At 24.0% G+C, this 17847-nt stretch overlaps 5 protein-coding genes across 5 annotated transcripts; 1 reads left to right on the forward strand and 4 right to left on the reverse strand.

The window, feature by feature from the left end:
- Window positions 1-332: 332 nt before the first annotated feature.
- Window positions 333-2348, reverse strand: PBANKA_1014000 (NADP-specific glutamate dehydrogenase, putative; the record flags this gene model as incomplete). The annotated part of the gene is made up of 3 exons (XM_034565221.1): window positions 333-1723; window positions 1883-1930; window positions 2255-2348. 3 exons carry the CDS (start codon window positions 2346-2348, stop codon window positions 333-335), a joined length of 1533 nt encoding a protein of 510 aa, XP_034421939.1.
- A 728-nt stretch (window positions 2349-3076) lies between these two features.
- On the reverse strand, window positions 3077-5455 carry PBANKA_1014100 (endonuclease/exonuclease/phosphatase family protein, putative; the record flags this gene model as incomplete). The annotated part of the gene is made up of 1 exon (XM_034565222.1): window positions 3077-5455. The coding sequence occupies one exon, from the start codon at window positions 5453-5455 to the stop codon at window positions 3077-3079; it is 2379 nt and encodes a 792-aa protein (XP_034421940.1).
- Window positions 5456-5974: 519 nt separating this feature from the next.
- Window positions 5975-7195, reverse strand: PBANKA_1014200 (conserved Plasmodium protein, unknown function; the record flags this gene model as incomplete). Its single annotated transcript, XM_034565223.1, has 1 exon — window positions 5975-7195. One exon carries the CDS (start codon window positions 7193-7195, stop codon window positions 5975-5977), a length of 1221 nt encoding a protein of 406 aa, XP_034421941.1.
- Window positions 7196-7739: 544 nt separating this feature from the next.
- On the reverse strand, window positions 7740-9764 carry PBANKA_1014300 (autophagy protein 5, putative; the record flags this gene model as incomplete). Its single annotated transcript, XM_034565224.1, has 1 exon — window positions 7740-9764. The coding sequence occupies one exon, from the start codon at window positions 9762-9764 to the stop codon at window positions 7740-7742; it is 2025 nt and encodes a 674-aa protein (XP_034421942.1).
- Window positions 9765-11032: 1268 nt separating this feature from the next.
- PBANKA_1014400 (acid phosphatase, putative) lies at window positions 11033-17311 on the forward strand (the record flags this gene model as incomplete). The annotated part of the gene is made up of 1 exon (XM_034565225.1): window positions 11033-17311. The coding sequence occupies one exon, from the start codon at window positions 11033-11035 to the stop codon at window positions 17309-17311; it is 6279 nt and encodes a 2092-aa protein (XP_034421943.1).
- Between the last annotated feature and the right edge of the window lie 536 nt (window positions 17312-17847).

A 17847-nucleotide genomic window follows, 5' to 3' on the forward strand; every position in this document is an offset into this window, starting at 1 on the left:
ACAAATACGCATGTACATGGTCATGCATATATTTTTTTGACTAGCCCTTTAAGGTGAAAACGGCTTAAAAAACATGTACCGTTAAGGTAAATATCGATGAAAAAAAAGTTAGGAAATGGATAGAATGTAGTAACAAATAGTGTGGAAATAGTGCAATATATTGCAAGCACACCAATGTAAAATAAAATCGCAACTTTTAATTACTTAAAAATGGTATATGCGTATAAATTATAAAAAAAAAAATGAAAAAAGTTTAAATTCACATGCACAGTGCATAAAAATATAATAAACACATGAATATGTGTGAAACTAATTGTTTATACCCAATGGAACTATAAACCCCCTTGCTCGATGAACGAATCAGCAACTTTTAAAAACCCTGCGATGTTTGCCCCTGCAACTAAATCTGTTTCACCCGTATATTTTTGAGATGCATCACAACATTGTTCATAAATATTTCTCATAATTTTTTGCAGCTTTTGATCTGTTTCTTCAGAACTCCACTGCAATCTCATGGAATTTTGGCTCATTTCTAATCCACTTACTGCTACCCCTCCTGCATTAGCAGCTTTTGATGGGCATATTAATATTTTATTTTCTTTTAATTTATGCATGGCTTTTATATGTGTAGGCATATTTGCGCCTTCCACTAATAACTTACAATTATTTTTTATTAACAAGTCAGCATCATTTTCGGTAATTTCATTTTGAGTTGCACACGGAAATACAATATCACAAGGTACATTCCATGGTTTTTCATTCTCAAAAAATTTGGCTGTTTTAGAATATTTTAAATATTCTTTTATTCTTTCTCGTTTAATATTTTTTATTTCCATAATATATTTTAATTGTTCTTTTGTAAAACCATTTGGTTCTAATATATAGCCACTACTATCACTCATAGTTAATACCTTTGACCCTTTTTCAATTAATTTTTCTACTAAATATTGTGCAACATTGCCACTTCCACTAACTACACATGTTTTATCTTTTAAGTTGTCATTCATATTATTTAATGCATTTTCTGCAAAATAAGCAACACCATATCCAGTAGCTTCGGATCTAATATTACTTCCACCCCATTTTATATTTTTTCCAGTCAATACACCTTCAAATTTATTTTTTAATTTTTTATATTTTCCAAATAAATATCCAATTTCTCTTGAACCTACTCCGATATCCCCTGCTGGTATATCCGTATTAGGTCCGATATATCTAAATAAATTATCCATAAATGATTGACAAAATCTTAAAATTTCATTTTCTGATTTTCCTTTTGGATCAAAATCAGATCCTCCTTTTCCTCCACCCATCGGTAATGTAGTTAAACTATTTTTAAAGATTTGTTCAAATCCTAGAAATTTTATAACACTTAAATTAACAGTTGGGTGAAATCTCAAACCACCTTTATATGGCCCTAACACAGAACTATATTGAACTCTAAATCCTCTGTTTATTTTATGTTCGCCATTATCATTTATCCATGGAACGCGAAATTGTATAATTCTTTCTGGTTCAGATATATTTTCTAACACCCCTAAATAAATAATATTTTTTTTAAAAACAGGTTTTAAAGATGTTAATACTTCTTCAAAGGCTTGTAAAAACTCATGTTGATCTTTATTTTTCGATATGACATTTTCTTTCATTTCCTCTATTTTATGTTCTAATGGCTTGTTAAAATTGTATCCATAGTTTTGGCTGTTTTTTAGTTTTCCTTTACCTGCTCAATATAATAAAGAAATACAAGAAATATCCACAAATTGAAAAAAAAAAAACATGTAAACATTGTGTTTTTATCTTTAGATAATAATCTGGCTAACCATATACTAAATGAACATACAAATGCAATTTTATACTAATTTATATTTTAGTTTACTACCTCGACATGCTGAATAAGACCCTGTAACAAATTCATTGGTAATGAATCCTATAAAATGAAACAAAAAAATATATATCAAATATTATGCACATCTCTAGATATATATGACCATGTTCATAAATATTAATATACATAGTCCTGTTGTATTAACAGTTCATAAATTTCACTTAACATTGAGTTGTGACAAAATATCATCTTTCTCATAAAAAATAATACATTAAACATTTTTGCACACAAAAGTAACAATCGTTATAGAAAGGAAAGTTATGTATACTGTTTTATTTTGGAATGTAAAAAAAAAAAAAAGAGAATTTTCTGAATGTACTGCTTATATAAGTGATTGTATAGATATTTGTTTTTTTTGTTAATTACCTGATGTTACACGTTTCATGTGATTTTTTTTAACCAGTCCATTTGCATTGGAAATTAAAACAATACAAAAAAAAATGACCAAAAATAAAATCATAATATTTTTTTATTTAATATTTTTTTACTTTTTTTTTTTTGGGAATTATTCTAATTATCAAAATATGTAATTCTCCCCTAACAGTATCTTTTCTTATTTACTTACAAATGGAACCGAACCCTCAATTATATTTCCTTTTTTCTTCATATCCTTGTTCTTTCGTTTTTTTTCCCAATTTTAATAATTTTACACGGAAATAATGCACAATATAAAAAATAAATTATATTAAAATGTATAAGCTATATATAAAGCATATATTTGATGAAATATGAGAATTGTTCAAAAGCTAAAATATAAGAAAATAAACAAACGGAAAAAACTGAGGGGAAAGATACAAATTTTATGAGTTGCAAAGTCCATAATGATGTTTTATATATATTTTTTTTTTTTTTATTTAATATTTTTTGAAATTTTAGAATGTATTATTATTTCAAAAAAAGGTGAGTTTAGAATATTCTACAATTTTTAATTTGAATTTACATAACTGCCTTAGGTTTATATATTCCGATCCACATAAACAAGTGTATACGAATAATGTGCACAATATTTATTCAATTCGTTCATATGCAAGTGTATATATATGAAAGAGGGCATTGAGTGTGCAAATAAAATATCGAACCAAGCTTATAGAAACTCAAAAAAAAAAAAAATATACATTGATACATGTACCACCAAATAGATCGGTATACATATGTTCATTGTGAAAACGGGTTTACCAAAAAAGTTGTTTATGTTTTTTTTTTTTGAATTTGAAAATATTGTGTAATTTTTTTTGTTCTTTTATGTGGTTGTGTTTCAATAATATTGTAACAATTTTTATTATACTTATGAACACAATTTAACAATTTAGAAGAAGATAAAGAAAAAAGTTGTGGCGATGTTAAAAACAATGGTAAATATGTAATGTATTGATAAACTGATGTACATATTTTGATAAGAAATATACCATAATATGAACAACATATTTGGAAATTTTGTTTATTTTCTTGTTTATTTTCAGTTTCAAAAGAAAGAGTACAATTAACTGCTATATGATCACTTAGTTTAGGGAATGTATAAATAAATCCAATATAACTTATAAGTTTAAATTGAAATTCAAAAAGTTCTTTATCATTATTATCTTCATCATATATAAAATCATTATTAATATTTTTTCCTGATTTTATTTGTTTTTTTTTCCTTTTAATTTTGTTAAAATAATTAGCATATAACCCGTTAAAAGTGATAGAATTCAATATATCAGTATTACTCAATTGGTTTAATGCATTAGCATAATTTATACTTTGAATTTTTTTTTTTCCAGTTTTATCATTATAGATGTTTAAAGTAACATCTTTTTCTGTTTTTACTTGTTTTAATAATTCCTTTAAGTCTTTAGTTAAAATTATTGGAGAATCATATAAATGGTTATATTTTTTTATAAACATTTCAAATAAAATTCTGTCAACAAATATATAATCAATTCTAGATCCTTTATTTGTTATTCTATTTTGTTTATATGTATCCCAACATGTAAACTTTCCATTCATGTCTGGATATAAATAAGAAAATATATCAATCATATTGTCTTCACAAATTAATGTATTTACAAAATCATTACAACATTCTGGGGATGTATAGCCAATATTATTTGCGATATTTATTAAATTTTCTTTTGAAAGAATAATATTTAAAGATAAAAATATTTCATTTATGTATTTTAAATAAATTCCATTTTTTTTTTTAACAATATATTTATCATTAATGGTGCAATGTTTAAATTCATATTTACACAATATTTTTTTGCTATTCAAAATTTTATTTCTTAGATTATTATCATTACTGTTTATATGTGCCTCATTCTCCAACTTATTTTCAAGATTGGGTATTTTGTAAAATTTATTTTGTTCACGATTTTTATGCATTTTTTCAGCATTCGACAAAAAGACGGTGTAATTTTGTTTGAAATTTTTATCCCACACAATATTATTTTCTTCAATATGAATATTCAAATTCATTTCCCAATTATTTTCATTATCATTACTCGTGATATTTGACATGTTTGGCTCTCTAGTTTTTGTTTGAGCATTCAATTCACTAACATCGTTATCTAAATAAAAATAATATTCCTTTGGAAAATGACTATATTTATCATCCACATAAAATGGGTCTAAAGAAAAAAGGAAATAAATTTCTTCAGGCGATGTGAAATTTGAGCCTATCTTTTTAACATTACCATTAAAATTTAAAAATAAATGATATGATTCAATGTTTTGTGTATTTTTTTGTTTTTTTATAATAAAATTTTCTGTATTTTCCAAAGTTTTTATGATAATAGGTAAAGCATTACGAATTTTATTTTTTATATTTTCTTTTAAGTCAAAACTATCAATTTTTATTAACAAGTCATGTAAATTTATATAATTGCTAAGAAAATGTACATCCAAATTTCGAAATGATATATTCAAATCACCAAGGAGTATTATAGGTAAACCTGTACTTATTCTAAGCTGAATTAACTTTGCTCTTAACATATGCAAAAACATCATTTTGTAATCTAATTTTTCATATCTATAACCTGAATATGGAATATAAGTATTAACAATAATAAATTGTTTATGAACAGTTATTAATAATCTTCCTTCTCCAAAAAAATTATTCACATTATTTTCAAGTTCATTTAAATTGCTAATATATTTAGTATCATTTGGTAAGTAAAATGAAATAGCTGATTTGTCTATTTGATATTTTTTTCCCACAAAAAATGAATATTTTGATATATCTTTTATAGAAAAAAAAAAATTCTTAAAAGGATTGCGTGATGAACAAATTGTTTGTATTTTTTTATTTACAAAAATAGATAGTCCTGAATACCCTTTATTTACTTTATTACTATTTTCCTTTTTTATACAGCAATTCCAATATGTTTCATATTTATCTGAATGTGCATTTAACACATTTGGTTCATATTCAATAACCCCATCATTAGTTTTTGTTTCTTGTAAACATAATATATCTATATCTAACTTTTCTAAAAAACTTTCTATACTCATTCCATTTTTTTTTATTATTTCACAACTTTTCTTCCAGCCATTTACATTCCAACTCACAATATGTAATTTCTCCATATTTCAAAAGGAAATATAAATAGGAAAAAATCAGAATATGCTCATCAAATTTATTTTATTTTTTTATTCCCTTTCACCATATTTAGCTGTATACGAAACAAAATTAGGAATTAAGCTAGCTTAGATAAAAAAAAAATGTGAAAAATAAATAGCTAGCTTCCTGTTTTTTTAATAAACTTATTTACATACATACAATCATCATGTGATTATATATGAATACATATTTGTTACTTCAAAACTGTAAATAAATAAATATAATAAAATAAGCTATATTTTTTTAAGTTAAAAAATTCGATGAAATGAAAAAAACGCGTAATTTTCGAAAAAAAAAAAAACACAAATATGACCAAGTAATACAAATTGGTCACCCTTCAATGGCTAGTACATTACCTGAACAAACAATGATATTTCTTTAAATTAACGTTTTTTAAATTGGAATAATATGTAAGAATAAAGCAACAATTAATTATAAATTATTAAATAAAATATACACATATTGTTATCTATAATTTCACAAAATTAACCACTTCGTCTTTGCTTAATTCGATATAGGACCAGAGAGTTGTTTAGAAATTCCCTGAAAGAAACAATAATATGAGATATCCTACTAGCTATTTTAATTAATTCTGAAAACTCTTTACAATTATTAAATAATTTGGCATCCACTTTTATTGATATAAATCCAACATTCGGGAATTTTGATGTATCATTTTCTTCACATGTAGCACTATGTGTTTGTAATTGTTTATAGGTTGAAATATATTCTCCAAGATTTTTTTCGGTATTTTCCTCAACATTTTCATCGGTGTTTTCTTTTTTTTTATCACATTCAATTATAACAGTATCGTAATTATTTTTATCCTCATTCTTATTGTAAATAAACAAATCAGAACTTATTAAATGAGATGGGAAATTCGAATAAAATGTGCAATCTAAGTTTCCAGATAAATCCATTGTTTTAGTAACAAAATGGATATTTTTGCACAAACCTAAAACTACATATTTGTCATATATATCTTTATAATGTATCGAAATAATAATAAATACACAACTATCAATTTTAGCTATATATATAACTTCATTTTTTCTAATAATAAATTTTTGTAAAATATTTTCGGACAAATTAATTTTTGTTAAAAAAAAATGCATAAAAGGGCCAGACAATAAAGCTTCTCGAATTCTTGATAAATGGTTAGAAATTAAAAAAGACTTAATTGGATCTTTTGGTATTTCATATAATTCTATTTGAATATCATAACCAAATTCTTCTTTTTCTAAAATATGTATATGTGTTTTAAAATTATTGTCATTATAGCATTTAACAAAATATTGCATAGTATCGTCATTCCATACATTTGAAAAATTATTGTATGATATGTATATTTGTATGGAATCTAATTCATTATATTTATCATCTAAATATAGTTTTTCTACTTCATTATTAATTAAGTATTCTTCATCCAAACATTTTACCCTCATATTTACAATTTTTTCTAATTTTATTTTTGTATGCGCTTCAACTTTATATATTATATTATCAGCATCATATATATATTCTGTCAATACATATCTATTTGTTTCTTTATCTACAATTTTTTCGTTTGAATAATATGAACTCGGTACTGGTATTCCATATTTTATTACTTTATATATCCAATCAAATAGTACCTTATTGTTTGATACATGTAAATTAGATTCACATTCTGTTTCTTTTATTTTTTTGTACAACACTTCACACATTTTTTTTCAATAAATCTTTAAAAATAATATTATTCAGGGTTTAGTGCCTTTTTAGCATGTTATTTAAGGTGAAGATCATAATTTTTATTAGTTTGTTATTTTTTATTATTTTTTTTTTTCAATGATGTTTCAGTTTTGCGTAAAAGGGTCGAAATGCCTTTTATTAAGACATATAGCGCTTCGCTATTTTTCTAAAAAAAATTATGTTTTAGTATTTTATTTAGATTAATATAATATATATTAACAAGCTTCTTATAATTCGAAGTTAAAAAATGTTTATAAAATAAATGTACAAGATTATTTTTTGTATATAAACTTTTTTTTATTTGAACAAATGTAGAAATAAAATTATTAATCAAAATATCTTATGTGCATATCATGTTATATGTCTACACAAAATGTATAATTAATGTTATTCTGTTTGTATGAAAAAAAACTCTAAGCACATAAGATGCGTTTTATCATATATATATATATATTATTTTATGAATGATAAATTAATATTTTTTTACACATCCTCTTTTTTTTCTCATTTTATCAATACTTAATAGGAAGTGATGCGTAGGATAATATGAAGAAAATTATCGAAATGTGAAAAATTTGAAAAAAGCCAATATAAAGGAGATTTTAATGGAATTTGTATCCCATTAATTATTATGAGCATGTAAGGACAAAAAATAATATATTCATCCTCAATATGGTAAAAAACATTTTGTCCTTTTAAAGGGATGTTGTCTATATGTTCTTTATCATCTGAATTTATTTCTTGATTTTCAGAGAATTCCTTTTTTAAATTTACATTATTCACACTGCCATCATTTTTTTCGCGATTTTTTGGGCTAATTTTTTCTTTTTTTTTAATTTTTCTAAAAAAAGTGGGAAAATTCACATGCAGTAAATCACCTAAAGTATACGCTACAATTTCTTCGATACTATTTTCATTATATTTAGAATATGTAATTTTAAACAATGGGAATTTTGTTTGTATTTTATTATATGGTGGGCCATATATGTGTATAATAATTGGAACTTCTTTAATTATTTTTTCAGTATTATAAATTTTATTCACTCCTTTTTCGTATTCTTTGTTATCCAACTTATCAGAAAACTTACTTTTTTCTGAATTCCCCATTTCCCATGGCTTAATATATTCTGAATAAAAATTCTCTAAAAAAATTATCATATTATAATCGATACATTCTCTATACAAAGGACATATTTTTTTTATGTTAAAATTAGTTAAATTTTGTAAAAGTTGTTCTTCGGTTTTTCTTGGCAATGTGTGCAATAGTCTATTATTTTTGTTTAAAATATAATTTGATTTTTTTAATTCGTTTATTATATAATTTTCAAAATCTTTAACTCCTCTATATAAAGGTACGCAACTGTTACATTTACCATTGCTTATGTTATTAAAATTTTCTTGGTTTTTCATGTGTGCATAATATTCTTCTTTTCCTTTAAAATTTAGTATTAATTTCCAGGGAATATTTTTATATGATATTTGTTTGAATTTTTTTTCATACCAATCATTGTTTATCTCATTCCTTCTAATTAAATTATAATATTTATAATTATCATTTTGGGGATTTACACATTCTTTTGTATTGTTATTATTTTCTTTATCAAATTCTAATAAAGATTTGAATAATTCATGAGAATATGTTTTTAAATTTTCATCTTTAGAATTCTTTTCTTTAAATTCATCTAATTTTTTATCAGATTTATAATCGATAATATCTTGTTTTTTTTTATTTATTATATTTTTTTTTTTTATGAATGCATTATAGCTAGCTTCGTCGTTAATATTGTCCAGATCATTTCGGTTACATTTATCATCATCCTTTTGGTTATTATTAGAAATATTTGTTGTGGTATTATCATTATTTTCATCCCCTTTTGAATTAAGGTTTGTAGAAAATTCTCCTAAATTTTTATTTAAAGAACTTTCTGTCACATTTACATCATTTGATTTATCTTCTTTAAAATTATTAGTATCATTTATTTGATCTGTTTGTACTTTTAAAATATTTACATGTTCATAAAATAATTCATTATTTGAACAAAATTTCCAATTTTTATTTGTTTTTACCTGCCTGTTAATAAAATAGTCGTCATCATCGTCGATATCACAATATATATCAAACAATACTCCTATAGGTAATCTCCAATCAAGTATTATTTTTTCTTCACTTATATAATCATCAAAATTATTTATATCATCACTTTTGTTTATATTCGAATCATCATTAAATATATTATCGTTACTATTTATTTTTTTTTTTTTTTTTTTTTTCCCACTTTTCCCTGTGCATTCAAAATATACTCCAAATGTATTACCATAAAAAGGCAAAATAAACGATTTAAAATATTCTAAACATTTGGGGATTATATTAGATAAATACATATACCTATGAGCATGTACATAATAATAAGATGGTGGTATTAAGGATATCGATTCATTATCACTGATACATATGCATAATACTAATTTGCTATTCTCTATATTATTATTTATTTGATCGATATCTGGTTTTTCTAAAAATAATATTTTATTATATTCCTTCATATTTTTTTTATTTTAAAAATTTGCATTTCTATATATTTCCCCTCTATTATTGTATGTTTATGTGTGCATGATCAAGCATATTTATTTTATTTTGGCAACCCCAAAAAAGTTCATTTTTTCGGAGAAATTTGTATTAACTTAAAAAATTATAATTAATAATCCAGCACATTATCAGAATAAAATGTCTATGAACATTATTCACATGTCCGTACATGTCAAACTGATCCATGAAATGGTAAATTTAGTGAGTTGTTTACTAAAAAAAAGTGGAATAACTATTGACAGATAAAAATAGAGATAAATAATTCATATATATATGGGTACATTACAGGAATTAAAAAAAATGGATTAGAAAAGGAAGAACAAAAACATCACGCCATATATTTGTAGAGTGTAATATGAAAAAAAAAAGGAAGATAAAATTATACAAAAAAAATTAAATATATAAAAAAAAGTTAAAATGTATTATTGTAACATTTTTATATATATGCGTTTCCCCCTTCAAAAATGAAAAAAATCCACTAAGTTTTAAATAAAAATAAAATATAATAGTTAAATTACCAAAAAATGGGGAACATTATTAATGTAGAATATTCTAAAGAAAGGTAAGTATATTATATTAGCATATTGAATAATGCGCCAGCATATATTGAAAATCAGCATATATATATGTACAATTGGTGATAAAAACATGAATAAATTTCGCATATGTGTATACCAAATTTAAATTTAATAAAAAAATATAATTTTTGATGAAAAGTTGTTTATATCATTAATTCATGTGATTTTTCCATAAAATCTCTACATATGTAATTTATGCACGATCAAGACTATACTATGCAATATCATTTTTTCTATTTATAAAATTTTACTTTTTACATTTATTTTTTGAGGGTTTTCTTCAATGCACGAAAAAAAACGTCCATCATAATAAATAAAACTGTTTGGATATCCGCATGCAAATGTAATGGTAATGCAACTATCTTGTATTCCACATTTCCCCCCCCCATTTTTATTTTACTATTTTGATATGATTTCACAAAAAGTTGATAAATCATCATATATATAAAGAAACCTTATTTGCATGTGCAAAGATTATTTTTTTCTTTTTCGTGGAAATGGAAATAGTGACTTTACTTTGAAAAGGAATATGAATACGATTCTCTATATTCGAAATAGTTAGTTTGATAAAAAAGGAACGAAATATAAGTGAACTTTCTTAGCACTTTTTATTATTTTAAAGATTTTTCAATTAGCTATTATACATAATGACGCCACGAAAACATGGTGGATCATTGGATGAAGATAAACTTTTTGAAAATGTATCAAAAGATGATTGTGAAATTATAAAAAAGTTCACTTTGGGTGTATGCGCTATGGAAAGTAAAGTAGAAAGTGCACCTATGGAATGTATATTAAAACGGCTAGCTAAAAGTGGAGATTTTAATATAATAAAATTTAAAGAAGATGTTATATTAAATCAAGATATAGATTGTTGGCCAATTGTAGATTGTTTAATAGCATTTTATTCATATGGGTTTCCATTAAAAAAAGCCATCGAATATGTGAAAAAATATAATCCTATAACATTAAATAATTTAGAAAAACAATTAATATTAAGATCGAGATTACAAGTATATGAAGAGTTAAAAAAATGGAAAGTTCCACATGCGAATTATGTGGTTGTTGATCATGATACAGTAAAAAGAGGAGAGCACATTTTTGAAGAATATTATGATTATATTGTTTATGATAATATAAGATTAAATAAACCATTTATAGAAAAACCAATAAATGCAGATAATCATAATAATTGGATTTATTATCCTAAAAACACAGGAGGAGGATGTAAAAAATTATTTCGAAAAATAAAAGATCGAAGTAGCGAATATTGTCCTGATATACATCAAGTTCGAACTAATGGTACATATATATATGAAGAATTTTTATCTACATTTGGAACCGATATAAAAGTTTATACAGTTGGTCAAATGTTTGCACATGCAGAAGCACGAAAATCGCCTGCATTAGATGGAAAAGTATGTAGAACATCTGAAGGAAAAGAAGTTAGATATGCTGTTATATTATCTGAAGCAGAAAAAATAATTGCGTATAGAATTGTTGAAGCATTTCAACAAACAGTTTGTGGATTTGATATTTTAAGAACAGCCAATGGTCCATTTGTATGTGATGTAAATGGATGGTCTTTTGTTAAAGGAAATATAAAATATTATAATGATTGCGCACATATATTAAGAGCTATGTTTTTAGCAAAATTAGAAGAAAAATATAATATAATACCACGAGATTTAGCTGATAATTGGTATAGTATTGAAAATGAAGAAGAAGTTTTAAGAAAAACTTTTAGGCAACCTGATGATTTGCATTGTTCACATCATGAAGAATTATGTTCTGTGATTATTGTTATGAGGCATGGAGATAGAAAACCAAAACAAAAAATGAAATTTATAACAAATAAAACTTTATTTTTAGAATATTTTAATAATGATGATAGTTTATATAACTTAATTGATAATAAAGTTACACATGATGGTTCGACAGGGATTAGTACAACTGGTAGTGGTATTGCATCTAACAGTTTAAGTAGCACAATACATTTAAATAATTCTTCTACTCCTTACAATTATGATATGTTAAATAAAAACGGTTCTAATTGTGCAAATTTAAATAAGACATATTTAGAAAAAAATATATCTTATAATTATATAGAAAAACAAGAAGAATCCATAAAAAAACAAAATATTAATTTATCTATTTCTATTGATCATACTTCAACAGCCATAAAAAGTAATTCTCAAAATGATGAAGAAAGAAAATGTAATTTACAAAAAAGTTATACAAAAAAACAAATAAAATTCAAATCCCCAGAAGAATTACAAGATCTTTTCCTAAGAAATAATATAATATTAAATGAAATTGAAAAAGAATACAAACATATAAAAGATGAAATAATTAATATTCATAACAATTATAATGAGCATGCTGATCAAATTAGGGATGATAATGATTTGGCCGAATTAGAAGCAAAACGTACAGAATATGAAGTTATGATTGAAAATCATAAAACATTATATAAAATTTTAGAAAGGGGAGATGGGTTTACTGGAATAAATAGAAAAATCCAACTAAAACCAATCGACTTTGAAGTTATAAATGATAAAATTATAGTAACAAAAATATTATTAGTAGCAAAATGGGGTGGAGAATTAACCAGAATGGGAAGGAGACAATCCGAAAATTTAGGAAAAAGATTTCGAGCAACTTTATATCCAGGCGATTCAGATGGTCTATTAAGATTACATTCAACTTTTAGACATGATTTTAAAATATTTACATCAGACGAAGGTAGATGTCAAATAACATCTGCTGCTTTTACAAAAGGATTTCTTGACTTAGATGGCGAATTAACACCTATATTAGTAGCTATGGTTATAAGAAATTCAAAAGCACATAGCTTATTAGATGATAATAGTCCAAGCATAGAAAGAACGAACTGTAAAAGTTATATTGACAATATTTTAAATGAAAACAAAGATATTGATGATGAATTATTAAAAAAATTAACATGTGGGAAATATTCCAGAGGATTTAGAGAATCTTTAAAAAAGATATCAAACTTTTATGAACTTATGGAAAGAATTAGAAAAACTATTTATGAATTTTTAAAAAGCTTAAATCAAGAAGTGCAGAAATGGTTAAATTTATTTCCTTATGATCAATATGCATTATATGTCATTGATATTTTACATGAAATACAAGTTAGATGGAAATCGTTAACAAAAATGTGGTATAAAAAAAATATAAATAAATATGATACTTCTAAAATTCCAGATATTGTAGATAATGTTCGATTTGATTTGATACATCATCATTCTTATTTAGGGAGTGGGCTTGATAAAGCTTTTGAAATATATAATTTAATCGAACCTTTAGCAAATTTTATATCACAAGCAGAATATGGCATTACACCTGAAGAAAAGGTTAAAATCGGAGTTAATATTGTTGGGAAATTACTTCGAAAACTTATACATGATGTAACTTATTATAGAGATGAAGAAGACAGAAATAAAAAAAATGCAAAAGGAAATACTGCTATCAAAAATGCGTACCATATATCTTATATTCATTCTCGTTCCATTGCTCGTAGTGAAGATCCTAAACAACATTCTTCACAATCAGCTTCCAAATTAACAGAACTTGGCGCAGAATCGATTGACTGCGATTCACTAAAACCATTTAGTGTTTGCAAGGACGATGCAAAAAGAAATTTATTAGAAAGTTTTCCATTTACCAAATTAGGTAATACTGATAAGAAAATTGGAAAGGATTATAAACCAAGTGGGGATACACAATTATGCAATGATGTTCGAACAGATAAACACATATGTTCGATTAGTAACAATTCAGATTCTTCTGAAATATTGGGTGATAAAAGTTCAAAATTTTATAATGCATCTATTTTAGATGCAAACAGAACTGTCAAGAATGCCTTTTTACATAATCATTTTATTTCGCCTCTAAAAAATGAGGAAAGGAAATCGAATCCAAACTTATTCAATATTAGAAATGTATGCACCGATTACAAAATAAGTAATAATAATAATAAAGAAAAATTAAATGGAAATATAAAATCAGATAATATTGAAAATAGTAATAATATTGAAAATAGTAATAATGCTGAAAATAGTAATCATGTTGAAAATAGTAATAATATTGATAGCCATCTGGAAAATAATTACACAATAAAAATCGGAGAAAATAAATCACAAAATGTTGATAAAAACAGAACTATCGAACCGAATATAAATACAAACAAAAAGGATAACTTTGAAATCCAGGATACAAATAACGCAAATATATTCCCGAATAAAAATTCAACTAATAGTAATAGAAACATTATGAACACGCCACATCGAAAAAATTATAATATTGGTACATCTAATAATAATAATTATGCAATTAATAATTCTATTTATAAATTGGGCTCTAATTATATGAATAGTGAAGATACAGATGCAAGTAATTATATAAATAACTATTCATATAATAATTACACTAAAGATGAACTTCCTAATAAATTTTTAAATAAAAAAGAAGCAGTTGTTATAAATTCTTCTGATTTATGGGCTCATCAAAATAAATACAGAAAAGAAAATAATGAAAAACAAAAAATTAAAAAAATCAAAAATCAAAAAGAAGTAGAACCCATTGAAAAACGTAGGGATATTGTTAATGGAAATACAAGTGCAGATGCAAATTCCGATTTAATTTTAGACAAATATGGATCTGAATTTAATAAATATGAAGGTAACAATACAACATTTGAGAATGTAAAAGAAAATTTTAGAAAAAGTGCAACGAATAATTCTAATAAAAAATTATACACAAAAGAATCAAATATTAAGGCATCAAATTCCGAGATTGACAAGGAAACATGTGGAAATGTCGAACAAATTGAAAATGAAAATCGCGACAAGTGTATATCAAAGCAAGACATCAAAAATTCGAATAATCAATCTTTACAAAATAATATACTTGTAAAAGAAAATAACAATAAACTAGATGAAAAAAGTATTAATGAATCTGAAAAAGAAGGAAAGAAATGTACATATTATAAAGAAGTGGATAAAAAAATAGAAATAAAAGTAGAAAAAAAAGATGAAACAAATAATGTAGCAAAAAATCAAGAACAAGAAATCGAAAAAAATGAACAATTAGAAGATGTAGAACAAGATGAACATGATGAAGGTGAAGTACATGACGATGGAGAAGATATAATACGATTAAAAGAAACAGATGCAAGAAGGTTAGGAATTAGATCCCCTTGGAGAATGGTTAGATCCAGATATTATGTTACATCTGCATCTCATATGATGTCTTTACTAAATATATTAATACATTCAAAAAATGCAGATAATTCAATAAGTCAGAATATTATTGATAATGATTCTATAAAAAGTATAGGAGATGTTACAGATTTGCATTATTTGTCACATCTCGTTTTCAGAGTTTGGGAAAGAAAACATCTAAAAAGAAACGATAGTAATCGATTCCGTATAGAAATTTTATTTAGTTCAGGTGCCAAAGATGGATTCGGACAAAATTATGAACTTTTAGAAAAAGATGCAAAAGCACAACAACAAAAATATGAAAGACATATTAACAAATATTTAGATGAAAATAAAAGAGAGTTAAAAAATGAAAGCAAACAAAATGATTTATCTGGGTCAAAAGGTGATGAAAATATACTTACTAAATCAAGTAGCAAAAATAGAGAAAATCAAAATATTAACAAATCTTCTATTATTGAAGAAGATGATAATAATAATAATAATAAAATATCAGAACACTTAAGTAATGTTACAGAATTAAAGAAAAATGGAAAAAGTGAGCAACTCACATCTAATATGCTCGAAAAAGAAGGAAACAAAAAATATATATTTGATTCGATTCCAAATATATTGAATCATTCATTAAACAGGCCTCTAATCAATTATAAAGAAGAACAAGAAAGTCAAAGCAGTGTTAATACAACTATTCCAAATCCAATTGAAAATAATGTTATAGGGAATATTAACACGAATCTCGATTCAAAGAATCAAAAAATTTTCACACCTACAACAAAAAAAATTAGTGAATCTGGAAAATCATTAACATCTAAAGATGCATATATCAGTAATACGAAAGAAACATTAGAAAAAAAAATATATTCTTTTTCGAATAATTGGAAAAATAAAGAAACAATATTAAATTCTTTGAAAGAATTTAGATTCGAAAATAATCAAAAAATAAATAGCGAATTTTATAGAAAAGAATTATCATACTCATTTGAACAATTTAGAGAAAAAATTAATACATATAATAAGTCTAGAAAATATATGGTTAGATCTATTAGCTCTAATTTAAGAAAAAATATATATAATAATAAAGATATATTAAAATTAAATTTTGAAAAAAAAGAAAAAGAAGATATCACAAAAGACAACTTATTAACATATGAAAACGAATGTGTCCAAATAAGATCCACTGAAAATATTAGAAAATCTTATAGAAGTTTTTCATATCGAAGCAATGCATCTTTACATACAGATTTAAAAGATATAGACACTAATATTAATAGTAAAATAAAAACAAATATAAATAATATGAATAGCATAGTACCTAACGAAAATAAAAGTAAAATAAATTTTGAAAATGATTTTGAGAATAATAAAGATGACGAGGAAAAAAAAAATATTTTTTCTCATGTTTTTCAGCATTTTAATGAAAAAAAAAAAAATTCAACTTGCAATTTAAAATTTTTTTATAAAACTTATATGCCAGATTATGAAAAGATTATAGAAAATGATAAAAAATCTGAAACATTTGATGTACCTCCATATTGTGAATTAGCTCCATTAATTGTTTTAACAAAAAATTGTCAGTTATCTACATTTGAAAATATATTAACACAAATTGTAAACAAATACTCTAAGACAAGTAAAAATAAGGACAAATTAAAATCTCAGAAAAATGACAAAACATAGAAAAAGTAGGTTAAATAAGGACACCAGAGTTATCATATATATATTTTATTTTGTTAACAAAGAAAAAAATAAAAATTTACAAATTAAATCAGGTTTTATATTTATATTACAAATAGTTATAAACAATAATGTTGCTCCGAAATGAAAATATAAATTTAAAAATATTTTTCAAAAAAATAGCACCATTACTGATAATTTGAGTTCATATAATTAAAATAAAGGTGCACAATATATATATCATGTCCATCTATGAACTCATTCTTATTCATTTTTGATAATTTATTCGAATTAAAATAACAATATTTTTTTTGTTCCGAATTTTTTATCATTTTTTCCATCAAAAATGGGGAATATAAACATGCACACATATATATATCCACATATTTATGCATACCTTTGTATATTTTTTTTCTTTTAATATACACACAAAAAAAATGATATATATGAACTTTTTATGTATAAACCTAAAACTAAACTAATTTTTGTTAAAAAGATAGAACATGTATATAACACTTATGACTATATCCACTGTTACA

Source organism: Plasmodium berghei (assembly GCF_900002375.2).
Source record: "Plasmodium berghei ANKA genome assembly, chromosome: 10".
Classification (NCBI taxonomy): Eukaryota; Apicomplexa; class Aconoidasida; order Haemosporida; family Plasmodiidae; genus Plasmodium; species Plasmodium berghei.